Source organism: Periophthalmus magnuspinnatus, chromosome 6, assembly GCF_009829125.3.
Source record: "Periophthalmus magnuspinnatus isolate fPerMag1 chromosome 6, fPerMag1.2.pri, whole genome shotgun sequence".
Lineage (NCBI taxonomy): Eukaryota > Metazoa > Chordata > Actinopteri > Gobiiformes > Gobiidae > Periophthalmus > Periophthalmus magnuspinnatus.
In genome coordinates this window covers 25467020-25485967 of record NC_047131.1, presented here as the reverse complement: position 1 = coordinate 25485967, position 18948 = coordinate 25467020, and the positions used below count along the sequence as shown (strand labels likewise).

The 18948-nt window shown below is 40.5% G+C and overlaps 2 protein-coding genes across 4 annotated transcripts in view; one reads left to right on the top strand and one right to left on the bottom strand.

The window, feature by feature from the left end:
• The window catches only part of setd6 (SET domain containing 6, protein lysine methyltransferase), a 56621-nt gene extending 38067 nt beyond the window's left edge, over positions 1-18554 (bottom strand). Inside the window, exons 1-9 of one of the 3 annotated variants that reach the window (XM_055222434.1) lie at positions 18422-18479; positions 17981-18058; positions 17391-17535; positions 17186-17327; positions 16774-16968; positions 16550-16688; positions 16284-16461; positions 16076-16209; positions 15622-16001 (exon numbers count right to left, since the gene is read on the bottom strand). In XM_055222434.1, the coding sequence (XP_055078409.1) occupies positions 15666-16001; positions 16076-16209; positions 16284-16461; positions 16550-16688; positions 16774-16968; positions 17186-17327; positions 17391-17535; positions 17981-18058; positions 18422-18448 (1374 nt within the window). In that variant the 5' untranslated portion in view covers positions 18449-18479 and the 3' untranslated portion in view covers positions 15622-15665. Of the gene's footprint in view, positions 1-14892; positions 16002-16075; positions 16210-16283; positions 16462-16549; positions 16689-16773; positions 16969-17185; positions 17328-17390; positions 17536-17980; positions 18059-18421 lie in introns of those variants that run through there. The other 2 variants (XM_055222433.1, XM_055222435.1) reach the window with 2 other exon arrangements.
• On the top strand, positions 408-14714 carry cnot1 (CCR4-NOT transcription complex, subunit 1). Its single transcript, XM_033967873.2, is given in 50 exon segments — positions 408-550; positions 1455-1744; positions 1816-1923; positions 2115-2213; positions 2348-2416; positions 2488-2542; positions 2871-3074; positions 3163-3331; positions 3450-3576; positions 3685-3795; positions 4157-4327; positions 4403-4530; positions 4604-4844; positions 4908-5027; positions 5105-5227; positions 5293-5444; positions 5523-5673; positions 5751-5964; positions 6040-6165; positions 6471-6595; positions 6704-6990; positions 7059-7137; positions 7259-7504; positions 7574-7714; positions 7792-7971; positions 8057-8173; positions 8239-8349; positions 8444-8521; positions 8590-8767; positions 8853-9022; positions 9080-9133; positions 9136-9378; positions 9456-9596; positions 9698-9802; positions 9873-9992; positions 10147-10341; positions 10415-10557; positions 10630-10738; positions 10801-10970; positions 11142-11373; positions 11443-11691; positions 11767-11930; positions 12007-12124; positions 12204-12305; positions 12437-12610; positions 12688-12837; positions 13092-13272; positions 13380-13512; positions 13592-13726; positions 13816-14714. Coding segments are annotated over 49 exon segments (7179 nt in total). The 5' UTR covers positions 408-550; positions 1455-1642; the 3' UTR covers positions 13895-14714.
• Positions 18555-18948: the final 394 nt, after the last annotated feature.

Genomic DNA, 18948 nt, shown 5'->3' with positions numbered 1-18948 from the left:
AAGTGAATGAAGCCTAGCACATGTAAGACGAAAAAGTACACATTCGGGTGAGGTCCCCATGGTGCGCAAATTGTATTACTTGTTCGCGCATAACTTCATGATGATTTTCCAGCAGTGACATGGCGCCGACTGGGCATTAAATTGTGTGGAGCCACAAGCCATAGATTTATTGAAATAAATCCACGATAGAGTAGCACATTTGTTATTTCTTATAGACAGCAGTTTTAATTGGAGGTTTTATAACTACACGTTTGAGTGACAGTTGCACGTGTAGTCTGCATATTATTAAAATATCTAGTTCAAATATACAGCATGCCTGGATGCTTTAGGTCTGTGTTAATAAACACTTAGGGCGACGTTTGCTGTCGGCATGATTTGAGCTCCAGCACGCGGCTGCAATCGTGAACGCGCCTCGGGGACGCGGTTGAGACAGTCGCCATTTTATTTTGAAAATCATTTTGAGCTGGAGCCACAGCGGTCGTTCATTTCATGAAGTTGGTTCAGTGAAACAAGAAGAAATGAATATTTAACTAACTTCATCATATGCACGGTGAGACTTGCTACATGTCCGCTAGTTCATATCTGCCGTTTTACATTCCCTGACGCACCCCACTAAGGTCTAAATGCAAGCCAACCGTTAGCTCGCAATCTGAATCGGGCTAATTGCTGAAAAGCAGCTGTCATTCTGGCCGCATCAAGAAACAAAAACTGCAATATTGAGATTTCTCATGGTGCACGGGCAGCTTAATGTGCCCTGTGGTTATGATTCCAATATTTACTTGCCAGAGTGCAGTGCATAAGCTCCCTGTTTGGACGTAAACGGCTCCATAAACTAGTCGGTGTTCATAGAAAAGAGCTAATGCTAACGAGCGCTTTGCTAACAAGATCGCGCTGGTAGCTTTAGCAAACCTCGATGTGGTTAGCTGGGCCGTCCCAGGAGCGTATTTATCGTGCGGGGTCATCAAATATGTCTTAATTGCGTACTTTTGTTAAGTATCCTATCAAGACTACTTAGGTTTGTTTTTACATACTACCGTGGGTTGAAAGCGTCTCATGTAGCTAAGCTATATTAGCTTTAGCCCTCGCAACAATTTAGCTTTTTCATGATCGATTCTAGCTAACGTTAAATGCAGTATGTAGAGACACCGAAGCATCGTGTTTATTTATTATTATTACTTATGATGTTTGAATGTTTTTCACTGTTTCATTAAGTAATAAAATTGTTTAATTTATCATACCTAATTAGACATATAATTTCCTTTCATGTACATGAAGGTTACTGTTATGTCTGAAAGCACTGGCCTCCTTTGGGTTGACAGTGTTTTTGTTTTAAATCCGGCAATCAAACTTGTTTAAAAACGTCAAAGTTTTAAATACAGCCATCTCAAGTTGTGGGTAGAAGTAGTAGGAGTAATATAATTCATAATAAAGTATATTCTGCTTATTCCATCCAGATGCTGAACCTGGTTTTAAACTGAAGGACTGAAGAACTGGCCAACTGATAGAAGAGCCCATTTGGAAGCCAAATCTTTTTCAAACCTTTGGGGGGGGGGAGCAGAAGTAACCTATCACTGAAGTGACCAAAGGGGAATAATGGTGATTTTGCGCCGTGCTCGGCCGCCTGCTTCCGCCCCAACCAGCAATGAATCTTGACTCGCTCTCGCTGGCTTTGTCTCAAATCAGCTACCTGGTGGACAATTTAACAAAGAAAAACTACAAAGCCAGCCAGCAGGAAATACAGCATGTGAGTAGAAGACCAACTCATATACTGACTTAATGTTACACTCCCGCTTTACTAATTTAATTCATTTTTAGATTGTAAATCGTCACGGACCTGAGGCAGACAGGCATCTCTTACGCTGTCTCTTCTCCCATGTGGATTTCAGTGGCGATGGTAAAAGCAGTGGCAAAGACTTTCACCAGGTAATAACTGCCGTCTTAACACAATGGATATATTACTAAATGGTGATTGATTTTATTTTATTTTTTTACTGCATATAACTTATTTTACTAATTGAATACCTACACATAACATTTGTATCACAACTGGCCTTGATCTTCACCTGCCTGTTTTCTCTACTTTGTCTCTTTCTTTGATTTTTAACTTGCCCAAGACACAGTTTCTGATCCAGGAGTGTGTGTCGCTGATATCAAAGCCAAACTTCATCTCAACTTTGTGTTACGCCATTGACAATCCCCTACACTACCAGAAGGTCAGTAGTACATTTATCTCCCTTGTGTGGTTTATTGGAATGGCCTTCCTATTAAGTTATTTTCCTAAGAAGTAATGGCATTAAAATATTCTTTTTATATCAAAGTATATTAAATTTTATCATCTTTTTTTCAGAGTTTGAAGCCATCAGCCCATTTATTTACTCAACTGAGTAAAGTTCTCAAGCTCAGCAAGGTTCAGGAGGTACAATTGTAATAAAGCTTTAAAACAAAATATGAATTACATATTTATTTATTTTTTATTTTTTCCCTCAGGTTATTTTTGGGCTTGCTTTGCTTAACTCCAGCAACGTAGATCTTCGTGCGTTTGGTAGGTTTTCTTGACTTTTTTCTAGTGTTCAGATCTTATTTGGAACAGTTGGATAGTTATCCATAAAGTCTCTTTACAATAAAAAAATGGATATAATGGCACTTGATAAAAGTAGTCAGTGATTTCTAAAGTTATTTTTTACCTCATTTAATACACCTTACACAATTGTTGTCTTCCTCAGATAGATGTAGAAAAAATGTCAACACGATATATTGAGGAAACTATTAAATCATCACGGATACACATTCAAAACAATTGTCTTTGCCTATCCCTGGAAAATTGAAGGAGATCACGTTTTTATTAGTGTTTTTTTCCCTCCTTTTCTTAGCTGCACAATTCATCAAGCAGAAACTTCCAGACCTCCTGCGATCTTACGTTGACGCTGATCTAGGAGGAAACCAGGAAGGTGGCTTCCAAGACATTGCTATAGAGGTCCTGCACCTACTGCTCTCCCATCTGCTGTTCGGTCAGAAGGGAGCCAGTGGAGTAGGGCAAGAGCAAATTGACGCCTTCCTCAAAACTCTTTGCCGAGGTATACTTGCAGGTTGCCATTATCCTAGAAGTTCAGTAAAACGAGATGTCTTTGCCCTTCATGCATTTTATATTGATTTTTGTTTTAGATTTCCCCCAGGAGCGCTGCCCTGTGGTGCTCGCACCACTGTTATACCCTGAAAAACGGGACATTCTCATGGACAGAATCTTGCCAGACTCGGGGGAGTTAGCCAAGACCATGATGGAAAATTCGCTTGCAGAATTTATGCAAGAAGTGGGCTATGGCTTCTGTGCCAGGTATGTTTAGATTTTAACAATAGCAAAGGGAATCCTTCTTGTGCAAAAGCATTTTTATGTATCCCTTTGTCAGTATCCGTGCTTGACAACCTGCATTCTGCTTTGTTTTGTCTCCCAGTGTGGATGAGTGCAGAAACATAATCCTCCAGTATGGGGTCAGAGAAGTGACAGCAAGCCAGGTGGCGAGGGTTTTAGGCATGATGGCCCGCACCCATTCTGGTCTTACTGATGGAATTCCCTTACAGGTGAGCCTTTTGCTTGGTAACAATTTATTAAGTACTTTGCGTCACCATTAGGAAACCTAAATGTACAGTAAATTTTAAAACCCAGTTAAATGTACACATTTTTTGCAGTCAATCTCTGCTCCAGGAGGCGGTATCTGGAGTGATGGGAAAGACAAGAATGATGGTTCTCAGGCACATACGTGGAATGTTGAGGTTCTGATTGACGTTGTCAAAGAAGTGGTATGTGATTGTATTTTATCTTGTAAAAAAAAACCCTTGACAATAATATAGATTATGGATGTCCTGATGTTCCTGAATGAGTGGCAATGGTAGAACTAATATGCAAAAGCAAATGAATCATGACATGTTTTTGATTCTTATTTTTGTTAGTGGAGCTCCTATACACAAGTCCATTTGACTCTTGTGTGTGATACTTGCACAATTTTTTTTTCTCAGTTTTTGATAGTACTAGGTGGGTAACAGATCAGGGACACTTTTGGTTAGCTTGTACGTCTAAGGCAGTTTGTGACCTAGTGTAGGTAAAATTAAAATTGGGTTCAATGCCTTTTTAATGTACTTACTCCTATTTTTCCTGCTTTAGAATCCCAAACTAAACTTCAAAGAGGTTACATACGAATTGGACCACCCAGGTTTTCTGATTCGTGATAGCAAAGGCCTCCATATTGTGGTGTATGGCATTCAGAGGGGATTGGGTCTCGAGGTCTTCCCTGTTGATCTCATCTATCGGCCATGGAAACATGCCGAGGGACAGGTAAAACTGCTTTGTCTGTGGAGTTACAGGTTTTAAAAGCTGTTTACTTAACCAGTATTAAATATGCACCTTCAGTTGTCCTTCATACAACACTCCCTGATGAGCCCTGAAGTGTTCTGCTTTGCGGATTATCCATGCCACACCGTTGCCATCGACATTCTTAAGGCACCACCTGAAGATGACAATAGAGAAATAGCCACCTGGTATAACTTGTACTTGAAAACATTTGTTCTATTCAGTGGAACTGTATGTACAGTAATTCTCATATTTTCGCAGGAAAAGCCTTGATCTTGTAGAAAGTCTTCTCAGACTTTCTGAAGTGGGCCACTATGAGCAGGTGAAGCAGTTGTTTACCTTCCCAATCAAGCATTGTCCAGACATGCTGGTGCTGGCACTGCTGCAGATCTCTACGTCTTGGCATCAGCTTCGGCATGAACTCATTTCAACATTGATGCCCATCTTTTTGGGCAATCACCCCAATTCTGCCATAATCCTGCACTATGCCTGGCACGGACAAGTAAGTGTGAATATTGTCAGTGCTTTATCAATAGGTACAATTTAACATTATATTGTTTTCTAGGGACAGTCTCCTTCCATCCGACAACTTATTATGCATTCGATGGCTGAGTGGTACATGAGAGGAGAGCAGTATGATCAGGCAAAGCTGTCTCGTATTCTAGATGTGGCACAAGATCTGAAGGTTTGGCACAGACCAACTGTTCCATTGTGTAAACAAAGGGCAGTCTTTGCATAACTGGTTTTATTCCCCCCCCCCAGTCTCTATCAATGCTGCTCAATGGTACCCCATTTGCCTTTGTTATTGACCTTGCTGCACTTGCCTCTCGACGTGAATACCTCAAACTTGATAAATGGCTGACGGACAAGATCAGAGAGCACGGGGTAAATATAGGGATAAATGCATTGGCATTGTGGTCGTCTTGTTATTTAATAATTATCTTTTTCAGGAACCGTTTATCCAGGCATGTGTAACATTCCTTAAAAGGCGTTGCCCTTCCATTATGGGTGGTCTGGCCCCAGATAAGGATCAACCAAAAAGCGCCCAGTTACCCCCTGAAACACTGGCTACTATGTTGGCATGTCTGCAATCCTGTGCTGGGTTTGTCATTTAAACTATGATCTGAATTGCACTCAAGTCAACTACTTCCTCTAAGCTAAATTTCTTTTGAACATTCAGGAGTGTGTCCCAAGAACTGTCTGAGACAATACTGACCATGGTTGCAAATTGCAGCAATGTCATGAATAAACCCAGACAGCCGCCTCCTGGGGTAATGAACAAAGCACGTGCTCCAAGTACCAGCAGTCTAGATGCCATCTCTCCAGTTCAAGTAGTTATAAATCAAATGCTGAAATTGTGAATTTATATTACACTTTACATTTATTTTGCAAATGTTCTTCTGCATAGATGGATTCTTTGTCTGGAATGGGATCCCTCAGCTTGGGAGGCACTGCCACATCTCACACTCAAAGCATGCAAGGTTTCCCCACCTCACTAAGTTCAGCTTTTAGTAATCCCCAGTCTCCAGCAAAGGCCTTCCCACCGCTGTCCAATCCCAACCCAAGTACCCCATTTGGTGGTATTGGCAGTCTGTCATCACAGCTTCCTGGCATGGATTCTGGTAAGATGCATTTTATATATAAAAAAAAAAGTTTAAATAAAAAAAAAAAATTGTGTGCTACTTCCTGTTTGCCAGGTCCTCTGGGCTCCGGCATTGGCTCTGGCATAGGCTCCAGTTTGGGGATGCCAGCTGTTAGCACAGATCCCTTCAGCACCAGAAAGATGAGCACACCAGGCCTGAATCCACCAACGTTTCAGCAGAGTAAGATCAAGGCCTGTAAGTGGAGGTGGTCGTGGTGTGACTGAGAGCCTGCCCAGCGCTGCTCACAACTGCATTTTCTCACAAATAGCAGAAAATTCTTGAGTAATGACAAAATGACATTAGGAAATTTTGAGTTGTTAGAATTTTTTGTGAGGAAATGCAGGTCAGTCTTCCATTCACGTCTGCTTTTGCTGACAACCTCACTTGCCTTTGTGCACATGCATTGCATGGTAATGTCAAGTATGTTGATACTTTTTGATCACCGTAGTCTAATTTGGTCCTTTTTTTTTTTTTTTTTTGTCCAGCTGACCTTTCTCAGGTGTGGCCTGAGGCAAACCAGCACTTTAGTAAGGAAATAGACGATGAAGCGAACAGCTACTTCCAACGCATCTACAACCACCCACCTCACCCTACAATGTCTGTTGATGATGTATGTACAGATTTTCTTTTTTTATTGTTGCATAAACAAGACTTTCAAAAGTAAAATGATGAATGTGTATTCAAATTGTATTGCCATTTGTCTGTTATGTCTGAACAGGTGTTGGAGATGTTGCAGAGATTCAAAGATTCAACCATAAAACGAGAACGAGAAGTGTTCAATTGCATGCTACGTAATTTGTTTGAGGAATACCGCTTCTTCCCGCAGTACCCTGACAAGGAATTGCACATTACTGCTTGCCTTTTTGGTGGCATTATTGAGAAGGGGCTGGTCACTTACATGGCCCTGGGGTTGGCACTGCGATACGTTCTTGAAGCCTTAAGGAAACCATATGGATCAAAAATGTATTATTTTGGAATTGCAGCTTTAGATCGGTTTAAAAACAGGTAGGAATAATGCTTGATTTATAGCAACTTTGGTCTGGATTTTCATACTAATAAGAACACATTTGCAGATTAAAGGACTATCCTCAATATTGTCAGCATCTGGCTTCAATTGCCCACTTCTTGCAGTTTCCCCACCATTTACAAGAGGTATCCAATTTTCAGTTTATTGATTCCATTCTTTATTTTTTTTGCTAAAATGTACTTATGACATAATCTGTTTATACAACTAGTAATTATGCTTTGTCTTTCTCGTATCCTGTGTGTGCAGTATATTGAGTATGGTCAACAGTCACGGGACCCTCCAGTGAAGATGCAGGGCTCCATTACGACTCCTGGTAGTCTGGCCCTCGCCCAGGTGCAAGCACAGACCCAGCCCCAACCACCTGGTGCCCCCAAAGTTCCTCAGCCTGGCCAAACTAGCACACTGGTCACTACTACCACAACTACCACGACAGTAGCCAAGACCACCACCATCACAAGGCCCACTTCTAGCAGTTTCAAAAAAGATGTTCCTGTAAGTTCTACATACATTTAGCGTGCATGTTTTATGTTATGGTCTGGTTTACTGTGTATTTTCTTTCAGCCCTCTATAAACACTACCAACATTGACACCCTGCTTGTGGCAACTGACCAAAGTGAAAGGATTGTAGAGCCACCAGAGAATGTACAGGAAAAGATTGCATTTATCTTCAACAACCTTTCACAGTCCAACATGACCCAAAAGGTGAGCACAGAATGTGTAAAAGCCTAACTCTGCTCATTGAGCACTGAAGTAACTTATTTAAATGTTGTGTATTTCAGGTTGAGGAGTTAAAAGAGACTGTAAAGGAAGAGTTTATGCCTTGGGTTTCACAGTATCTGGTGATGAAGCGGGTCAGCATTGAGCCTAATTTCCATAGTCTTTACTCCAACTTTCTTGATACACTGAAGAACCCAGAGTTTGTGAAGATGGTTCTTACTGAAACCTATCGTAATATAAAGGTAATTGCATTGTCATTGTTGTTTTCATTTAACAGTAATGGGTTGTGTTCTCACTTTAATATATATATATATATTTTTTTATCAGGTCCTATTGACTTCTGATAAGGCAGCAGCCAATTTCTCAGACCGCTCTTTGCTGAAGAACTTGGGTCACTGGCTAGGCATGATTACATTGGCCAAAAACAAGCCCATACTCTATACTGTAAGTTGAATAAGTAGTTTCCCCACCATTCAAATAACTTATAACTAATTATTTCTTCATACTAGGATTTGGAACTAAAATCTCTTCTACTGGAAGCCTATGTCAAAGGCCAACAAGAGTTGCTTTATGTGGTACCATTTGTGGCTAAAGTTTTGGAATCCAGTCTAAGAAGCATGGTAAGTAAATGGTGCAGTTCAAATACACCTTGTTGAAAGATCAATGTTTTATAAAGTTTTTTGTTTTTTGTTTTTTTTACCTGTTATGTTGTAGGTTTTTAGGCCTCAAAACCCCTGGACCATGGCCATAATGAATGTGCTCGCTGAGCTGCACCAGGAACATGATCTCAAGGTCAGTTAATCTCACATTTTGAAATTTCACCCTCCATATTTAACTTTTAACTTTCCTCCTATCTGCAGCTGAACCTGAAATTTGAAATTGAGGTTCTTTGTAAGAATCTGTCATTAGACATCAATGATTTAAAGCCAGGAAACTTGCTGAAGGATAAAGAAAAACTGAAGAATTTAGAGGAACAACTTTCTGCTCCAAAGAAAGAAGCAAAACCTCCAGAGGAGCTACTCCCTGTATCAACCACAGGTGAGTTGTTGAACTAGTAAACTAGGTTTACCATTTTGAAATGTTTTTATTTTATGGTAATTGAAACAAATTTTGTGACCAACAGGGGACTTTGTTCCATTTGCAGCAACACCCTCAACCCCAGCTGCCACCACTACAACCTGCACCACCACAGGGCCTCCGACCCCTCAATTCAGTTACCATGACATTAATGTGTATGCTTTGGCTGGCTTGTCTCCACACATAACATAAATGCCAATGTAAGTCAATTAGTATGTTAATTTAGGACAAACAATTATTATACATTATTGTAAATTATGTTCTTCCCTCTAGATTCCCCTCTTGCAAGCTCACCCTCAGCTCAAGCAGTGTGTTCGTCAGTCAGTTTGAACGCGGCTGTCCAGGAGTTGGTTCACCCTGTGGTTGATCGGTCCATCAAAATCGCCATGACGACATGTGAGCAGATAATCAGGAAGGATTTTGCCCTGGATTCTGAGGAGTCCCGCATGCGTGTGGCCGCTCACCACATGATGAGAAACCTGACTGCAGGCATGGCCATGATTACCTGCCGTGAACCTTTGCTCATGAGCATTGCAACCAACCTGAAGAACAACTTTGCTGCTGGACTTAGGGCAAGTTGAAAAGGGCAAAGTGCCGAGAGACATAAGGGCCTACGACTTATAATTATTACAAGCTCCCTATTTTTCAGGCACCAACACCTCAACAGAGAGAAATGATGGAAGAAGCTGCAGCACGGATTGCTCAAGACAACTGTGAATTGGCGTGTTGCTTCATTCAGAAAACTGCTGTGGAGAAAGCTGGCCCTGAAATGGACAAGAGACTAGCCACGGTAGGAAACTGAAAACAAGACCACTTGAAGGCAGAATTGTATAACGCTGTTTATAATTCTACCTTTGTAAGCAACACTAACATTTGTGGTGCCATTTTTAGGAGTTTGAGCTAAGGAAACATGCACGTCAAGAAGGGCGGCGTTACTGTGATCCTGTTGTTTTAACCTATCAGGCTGAACGCATGCCTGAACAAATCAGACTCAAGGTAGTAATCACTTCATTATTTCATCATGGTTGAAAGTTATTTGATAATAAACAACACTTTGTCAACATAGGTTGGTGGAGTGGATCCCAAACAACTGGCTGTCTATGAAGAGTTTGCCAGGAATGTTCCAGGGTTCCTACCCAGTAATGATCTCTCTCAGCCCACTGGCTTCTTGGCTCAGCCAATGAAGGTTTGTGTTTTGTTATTCTAGTTCATTCTTATGCAACTTGACTTGTTGAATGTTCTAGCAACGTTGTTTGAATACTCCTATAGTGTTGCTGGGTTCTGTAACATGTAATTTAAACTGACGATGTATTAATTTTTTTTTCCTTGTAAAATTTTAGCAACAGGCCTGGGCTACAGATGATGTGGCTCAAATCTATGATAAGTGCATGGCAGATTTGGAGCAGCATCTTCATGCCATCCCTCCAGCACTAGCAATGAATCCATTAACTCCGGCACTACGCAGTTTGCTTGAAGCTGTAGCATTGGCAAGGAACTCCAGAGATGGAATTGCTGCACTGGGCCTCCTTCAGAAGGTATGTTTTTTTTATATGGAAAATATAAATTTACCACGTGGAGCATTAGAACTAACCTAATTTTATGATTAAGGCCGTGGAAGGTCTTTTAGATGCTACCAGTGGTGCCGATGCTGATCTGTTGCTACGCTACAGAGAGTGCCATTTGCTGGTGCTTAAAGCACTGCAGGACGGACGTGCTTATGGCCCACAGTGGTGCAACAAGCAGATCACCAGGTAAAGAAGGCTCTCGAGTTTAAATGTTGCATATAAAGGAGAGGCATAAAGCAGTCTGACTTCTCTTCACAGGTGTCTTATTGAATGCCGAGATGAGTACAAGTACAATGTGGAAGCAGTTGAACTTCTGATAAGAAACCATCTCGTGAATATGCAGCAGTATGACCTGCATCTGGCACAGGTATCATCTGACTTATTTTCCTTTTATTTATCACAAAACATTGACGCATGCTTTTTTTTCAGTCAATGGAGAATGGAATGCACTACATGGCAGTTGCTTTTGCAATGCAGTTGGTTAAGCTGCTGCTGGTGGATGAACGTAGTGTGAGCCATGTTACAGAGGCGGACCTCTTCCACACCATCGAGACTTTAATGAGAATTTGTGCACACTCACGGGCCAATGCACCTGAGGGGTAAAAGGCTACTTTTTGTTTTTATTAAGCTGATGTCTTCCATCAAATTAGAATTATCTCTTATTTTGTAAAATGATAGTCACTGATTTCCATTTTCTTCCAATAACACAAAAAGTGAAGAAAAAAGCCTATTTAAGTGAGCTTCATTAGTTGTTTTGTTTTTTTTCCCAGACTTCCACAGCTGATGGATGTTGTTCGATCCAACTATGAGGCAATGATTGATCGAGCCCATGGTGGACCAAACTTCATGATGCACTCTGGGATTTCCCAGGCTTCAGAATATGATGATCCCCCTGGCCTGAGGGAAAAGGCAGAGTACCTTTTGAGAGAGTGGGTCAATTTGTACCACTCTGCTGCTGCTGGCCGGGACAGTACCAAAGCCTTTTCTGCGTTTGTTGGCCAGGTACTCATCTTTACTCAAAACATTACATAAAAAAATAATAATTTTGAATAAATATTTGCTTGTTTACAGATGCACCAGCAGGGTATCCTGAAGACTGATGACTTGATCACAAGGTTCTTCCGGCTGTGTACCGAAATGTGTGTTGAGATAAGCTACCGGGCACAGGCTGAACAGCAGCACAACCCAGCAGCCAGTGCAGCAATCATCAGAGCAAAGTGTTACCATAACCTGGATGCCTTTGTGCGGCTCATAGCCCTTCTGGTCAAACACTCTGGAGAGGCAACAAACACTGTAACAAAAATCAACCTCCTCAATAAGGTATTAAACATGGCATCACATTCATCATCAGTTGGAAAAAAGACATGTATTAAATTTGAACACTTGTGTTTCCAGGTGCTAGGAATTGTAGTAGGAGTGTTGATTCAGGACCACGATGTGCGTCAGACTGAATTCCAGCAGCTGCCATACCACCGTATTTTCATCATGCTGCTGTTGGAGCTCAATGCTCCTGAACATGTGTTGGAGACCATCAACTTTCAAACACTGACTGCCTTCTGGTTAGTATTTGTTTGATCTCTTCTGTAGTACTGTGAACACTATTGAAGAAATGTTACAGAACATTGTGCTTTGCAGCAATACTTTCCACATCTTGAGGCCCACCAAAGCTCCAGGATTTGTGTATGCCTGGCTGGAACTCATCTCCCATCGCATCTTTATTGCACGGATGCTAGCACATACACCCCAACAGAAGGTATGTCCAGACAGTACAAGAAGTGCAAATCCTGCAATCCTCAGTAGAATCATCTACCATTTGCTTTGTTGTGTTGCAGGGTTGGCCTATGTATGCACAGCTGCTGATTGATCTCTTCAAGTACTTGGCCCCATTCCTGAGAAATGTTGAGCTCAACAAACCTATGCAAATCCTGTACAAGGTGTGTTGGGTTTATAAATGCTGTTTCAGGACTTGATGATCAAGTCTGCAGCCTTGTATAATGAAATAATGGTATACTAGTTGCATTCATTGCTATTGTCAAAGACTTTATTGTACTATTATCTCATTTAGGGCACCCTGCGAGTACTTCTGGTCCTGCTGCATGACTTCCCAGAGTTTCTTTGTGACTACCATTATGGTTTCTGTGATGTCATCCCACCTAACTGCATTCAACTTCGCAACCTCATACTCAGTGCCTTTCCACGCAACATGAGGCTCCCTGATCCTTTCACACCCAATCTCAAGGTCAATACATAATCTTTAGGTCGTCCATTTTTGATTTAGGTAAAAAGTAAGAAGTAAATTGTACTTTTCTATGGCAGGTGGATATGCTGAGCGAGATCAACATTGCTCCTCGAATCCTTACCAACTTCACAGGTGTCATGCCCTCCCAATTCAAGAAGGATTTGGATTCATATTTGAAAACGCGGTCACCAGTCACTTTCTTGTCTGAGCTGCGCAGCAACCTGCAGGTTTGTTAAAGTATAATTTAATATCATGGACATCTTTGGTGGAAAACGGCCTTGCTAACTATTGGCAACTTGCAGTCCATCCATGCAGTTAAAAGGCACTGACTTTACATTTAGTCTTTTCAAGTATAGATTGAAATTACTTGGATTCTCGTGCTTGCCAGTGGTGTTTCAGGTGTCGGTTCACTCTACTGTTTTCTGTGAGGCGACACTTTCTTCCCGGGATAATGAGGTATACCCTGCTTTCTGTTTTCCAGGTGTCCAATGAGCCAGGAAACCGCTACAACATCCAGCTGATCAATGCACTGGTGTTGTATGTGGGCACACAAGCGATTGCTCACATCCACAACAAGGGCAGCACTCCCTCCATGAGCACCATCACACACTCTGCACACATGGACATCTTTCAGAACCTAGCTGTAGACCTGGACACAGAGGGTGAGATGACATTTGCACAGTACAAAAATAAATCAAAATTTCACATAAGTGTTTAGAAAGCTTCTTTTACTAATAAAATCTAACTTTAGTGTTTTTCTTTCTTGCAGGCCGCTACTTGTTCCTGAATGCAATTGCAAACCAGCTGCGCTACCCCAACAGCCACACTCACTATTTCAGCTGCACCATGCTTTACCTCTTTGCTGAAGCCAATACTGAAGCAATTCAGGAGCAAATTACCAGGTTGGAAATGCTTCTCTACATTGGTGTAGAAAAGGCATTTGTTGATTATTGTGCAACTTGAATGTCTTTTTCTTCTCAGGGTTCTGTTGGAGAGGCTGATTGTGAACAGACCCCATCCATGGGGCCTTCTCATTACCTTCATTGAACTGATCAAGAACCCTGCCTTCAAGTTCTGGAGCCATGACTTTGTGCACTGTGCCCCTGAGATTGAAAAGTATGTGTTTGTACTACAGTAGTTTGACTCAGGAGATGTTCATTTATTTCAGATGGGTCATAACATATGTTGTCTCCCTGATTTTTCAGGCTGTTCCAGTCTGTGGCCCAGTGCTGCATGGGACAGAAGCAGGCTCAGCAGGTGATGGAGGGTACTGGTGCCAGCTAGCCTGTGCCCCAGCCCCACTGTAGGCCTTGGGAGAGATGCAGCAGCCTTTACCTATTCCCTACCACACACATACACACCTCCCTCTTTACTGTTGGCATTGGATAAACTGGCAACCAGCCATTCAAACAGGGATGAGAGGACTACTGCGTGCCGATCTGAAGTATTTTTTTTTTTCTTGTGTATTTTGGGGCTGCTTGACATGGAGCAAATTTGGACATGGTGTTTAATATACTTTTGATGCTTTGATGTAAATATTGGAAAAAGGGAGAACAGGAGAGTAGATATGTGGAGACCATTAAACATGTCATCTACATTCATCCTGACATTCACTACCAAAGCCCTTGGTTTGCTCCCCTCTCACAAAGATCTTTTTATTTTTTATTTTTTTTCTTTCAGAGGCTGAGCAGTTGATTGAAGTTTAAAAAGCTGCCTGCTACTTTTTATTTAAATCCTTTTTATCCCTGAGTGAGACGGGAAGATGTGCTAGTCTCCTAAGGGGGTGGGGACTATTCCAGGTGTGTCATGTGTGGGTGAAAAGCATTTATTGCTGGGATAGCCTTTGAAAATGGCTCTAACAGTCTCTCCCTGGCATTGTAAAATTGTGCAAAAGTGAAAATGGTGACATCGTATCTTGACAATTTGTACAAATATCCAAATTGAAGAACAATAGGACCAATACAGCCCATTTTGTAACATTTTGAATGTTTTGTAAATGTATTGGTCCATGTGTTGTATTTTGTAGTCCTTTCTAGTTTGCCTTTAGTTCTTGCTACTTAATTGCAGTATGCATACATACAGGAAATAAAGCAATCAAACTGCATTGTGTTTACATTACATCTTGTGACTCATCTGGAGATACAAGTGCAATCCAGTGCATTATAATTGTTCTTACATTACTTGAAATCAAGAATTGACACTTTCATTAGTTACACCAGGCTGGGTTTTACCTTTTTATAATTTGAAACTCTTGACTTGCACCTCAAGTATAATGTGGGGAATGTTCAACTAATTATTACTTTATTTGGTGGGATAATATCTGCGGTAATGCATAATAACTGTCTGATTTGTGTATTAACATAGTGACTTTTCACAAATACCAATTGCAAATGACAATTTACATGCAAGTAGCACATTTTTCTAACAATTTAAACATGAATTAACAAAAATTTGATTTCATGTAATCTTACAGTATCTTGAGCTTTGGTGCATGTTTACAGTATGAAAAAGGATAACTAGGAAGGGAAATTATAAACCTCTTAACTAGTTGCTTGAGATCCGGAATACAAACTTCCTCAATATTTTACAAAGATGCAAGTCTGGATTTTTTTTAATTTTTTTTTTAAATGCTACTGGTGTAATACAACTACTAGTTTAAAAACATGACCAGCGATCCATAGGCTGTTTTTACTTATGAGTACTTTTTGGAATGTTCAAAATTAGTTTGTGAATAATAGTTTTATAGTCAGTCAAACAAACGCAGTTACATTGTTACAATGCCTAGATGTTAATCAAGAGATAGAAAACAATGTATTTTGTGTTTTGATTTCTTAAAAGGTCAGGAAGCATTGTTCCATTCAAACATTTGAATAAGGAAAAAGAGGAGTATAAAATCGCAGCATATAATATCTAAAGAAACCTGCACCCATCATATTTTAGCTCCTACTTAGGAAAGACTATTTGATTTTTTATTAATTAGACATTTTTTGTTTCAGTGGCTAGTATAAAACCCATTATGGAAAAAGTAGGTTCACTGAGTTTTTGATCAATTCTCTTAATTTGTGAGCTCTAAGAGTTTATGCAGAATGCTCTTCTGTCCATATCGCACATGTAAAGCCCTTTGCTGCCTGCTACTCAATTTGGCAAGGGATTTTTTGTCCTCCATCAACATCTTATCAGGGTCATCTTTTTCCTCTGCCACCTCGTTGCTCTCTGTATAACAGCTTAAAGTCAGTCTAGCTGCGCCATGAATAAGCTTTTTCCATATGGTCTTTAACTTGGGTAGTCCCTCATTAGACAACGCAGTGGCAGTATCTTCCTCATCATTGTCCTCTTCCCATCCTTCATTTTCTTTCAAATCCAAAAACTCCTCCTGCGACATGCAAAACACCTGATAACAGAGCTTAAGTCAGTGTTCCTTCTGTGTGCCAACTGTATCGAAGAGATCGTAAGCTCTTTTCTCACCTTCAATACAGTATTAAGAGTGGAGTCTGTGAGACATCCCTGGTTTCCAAAAATGATTGCATCATTCCCTTCTATTTGATTCAACAATCTCCATTTCTCATCCAAAAGCGACAACTCAAAATCTGTTTTAATATCTGAATAATAAAGTAACACTATAAGTAACAATTGAATGAACAATTGAATTGAAACATCATTAATATTATTTCACCTCTTGCAGCTGTGAAGAAGTTGCTGACAGGGATGTCCACTGTGTCGTTGCTGTTGCTTGGAAAAGGCTCTGTGAATCCATACATGTGCAGTAGCTGCCAGTTTGCCATCTGGCCGTATGTGTTAAAAACCTCTTCACCTTTGCAAATTGGCCGTATGCTAACCATCTTTAAACTCTCCTGAAAACGTAGAAGTGTGCAACAAAATGGACCAAGCAAAGGCATAATCAAGATTTGGATGTAGCGTGATACAGAGAGCTTTCCTTACTGGGGTGAATTCCAGTTGAGCATTGTGATTTGCTACGTGGTTTAGCATATCAGCCATGGGCACCATCATCGGGGGGTTTGGTGCTTTATCTTCTTCATCTTCATCTTCATCATCGTCCTCTTCATTGGGTTCTTGGAAACTACAATGAGCAAGTAGAGCTTAGCACAAATAAGCTTAGAAGAGAAAGTATGATTACATAATTAATGTGTGTATATGCCTCTAACCTGTATGCCATGACAAAGGCCACCAGATTTGTGTAAAGATCCAGAGTGTGTATGTTGGGGGTCCAGTATTCAGAGTACTTGGTGATCAATTGGAGGACAACATCTGAATATTCTTTATGAATTTTATCTAAATCTGTGTTCACAGCTTCAGGAATTCCTGTTCCCTTTAAAAGTGTGTCCCTCTCCTCTTTAGACCTGTTGAAAGGACACACAAGGAATTGTATCAGAAAGTAGGGATGAACAAAACAATCATATTTTTTAGGAATTATATTTAAAAAATTAAAATAAATACCGGTATGCCTTTTTTTTAATAATCACCATAATACAAAGGCTTGTCTATCTGGTCATGTATGTACATATACTATGTAAATTAATTGCACAGCCCTATTGGAATTTTTGAAAACTGATATACCAAAACATGGGATGGTCCAGTTTTCTAAAGTCATTCCATAGAGAGAGGTATGGCCTCCAGAACGACTGTGGCGATGTATACTCATGCAGCAAAGCCAGGAGTAGAGGGACCCAGCTTGAGGCACTGTCCAATGTAATCTTTTCTGAAATTAAAAAAGAAAGACGAAAAAATACTGCTGCCACAATTTCCTGAAACCTTAAAGTACCTTTGTCTAGCACACCAGAGACCTTCGATGACTCCTGATGAAGAATAGCTTTTCTGGGTACAGTAAACAACACCTCTCTTTCATCAATATCTTCTTTCGCCAACATCCCATACTCTGCTACAGTCCCTTCAAGACCTACGCAAACCTGAGGAAATAACAGGGACCAAAGACTGACTGAAAATGCTCAAATGTATTTTTCACCAACAAGAACCTGCCATAACAATGTTATAAAATAAAGATATCTATTAATAATATGGATAGATGTGGTTGCTGGCGAGAGACTCAGGATGGGGGCTCTGTCTCAGGCGCTCAACCCAGCTGATTCAGGGCCCCCTCTGTAGATGGTGAGGTCTTCAGGCTGAAAGATGAACAAGAGACACAGGGTGGGAGGAAGGGTCGAGAGAGCGGAATGGTGTTGCCGGGATAGGCTTGTATAAATAGAGCTTCTGGGTAATTGAGGTGAGTTGTGGTTTGCGGGAGAGGTGCTGTAGAAGGTTGATGCATGGTCCTGCTCCTGAATCTCAGTTAACCATATTAACTCCATATACAGTTTATGAATGCAACAGATTTAAAGCAGAAATGTACTTTACCTTCTCATTGAGCTCCAAACCAATTTGTCCACACCACTGGAGAAATACATTCAGACTATCTTGCCGCTCTTCAACAATCTGTCATTTAGAAAACAAAATATTTAGTACCATAGAAAATTATAAAGGATAAACAATCTATTAATAGACAGCATATCATAAACTCATTAATAGTGGATTAATATGAGCGTCAGAATGCAATAAAAAAAAAAGAATTAATTTAAAAAATGCAAAAGCAAAATACAAAGCATAAGCTAAACCTCATTTATGGACTGGCAATGTACAAGCATAAGCAATAAAGTAATGAGATATAGCCCTGCTCTTGTACCAGTGTTGTGTTATACACGTGCAGCTAACATCCGCATCTACAGCATGAATGAACACACCGCTAAGCTATTCCTCCTTCATTAAACAAACTGCCTGCAAACACATTTCAGTAAATACCTTTGGTCGTTTCGGTTCAGTGGCCATTCTGTAACTTTGGTACTAAAACGTGGCTATAGTTGCAGCACAGATGAGCTTCAGTAATACATCGTGGATCCATATACACTGACCTTTGTGGTACTTTTTCTTCTATGGCGCGTTACTGTGTCGAGGCTGCCCTCTGGTGGAGACATCAGGAACAGTGAATCTTTATGCCATTTATTGATGAATAATACAAGATGTTCAAGTTGTTATACTTCATGCAGTGTAACCAGATAAGGTGCACGTTTGTGTGTTGTTTTGTTTTCTGCCGTATGTAGTAACAAACAAAAAAATCCTTTCAAAATCTACAAAGGTGGACATCATCTCATTTCGTTTGGAGTAAATGCATAGATCCAATAGTAATAAGAACTTGAATACTTAGACCCAAGAGTAAATGTCATAGATCCACAGGTTTTGTCTTGACCCAGGCTATTTCATTTAATTTGCTGCATGGGGTCTCTGATTGGTCACTGTTGATGTCTTTTATTTTGGATTTTTTTTGCGGA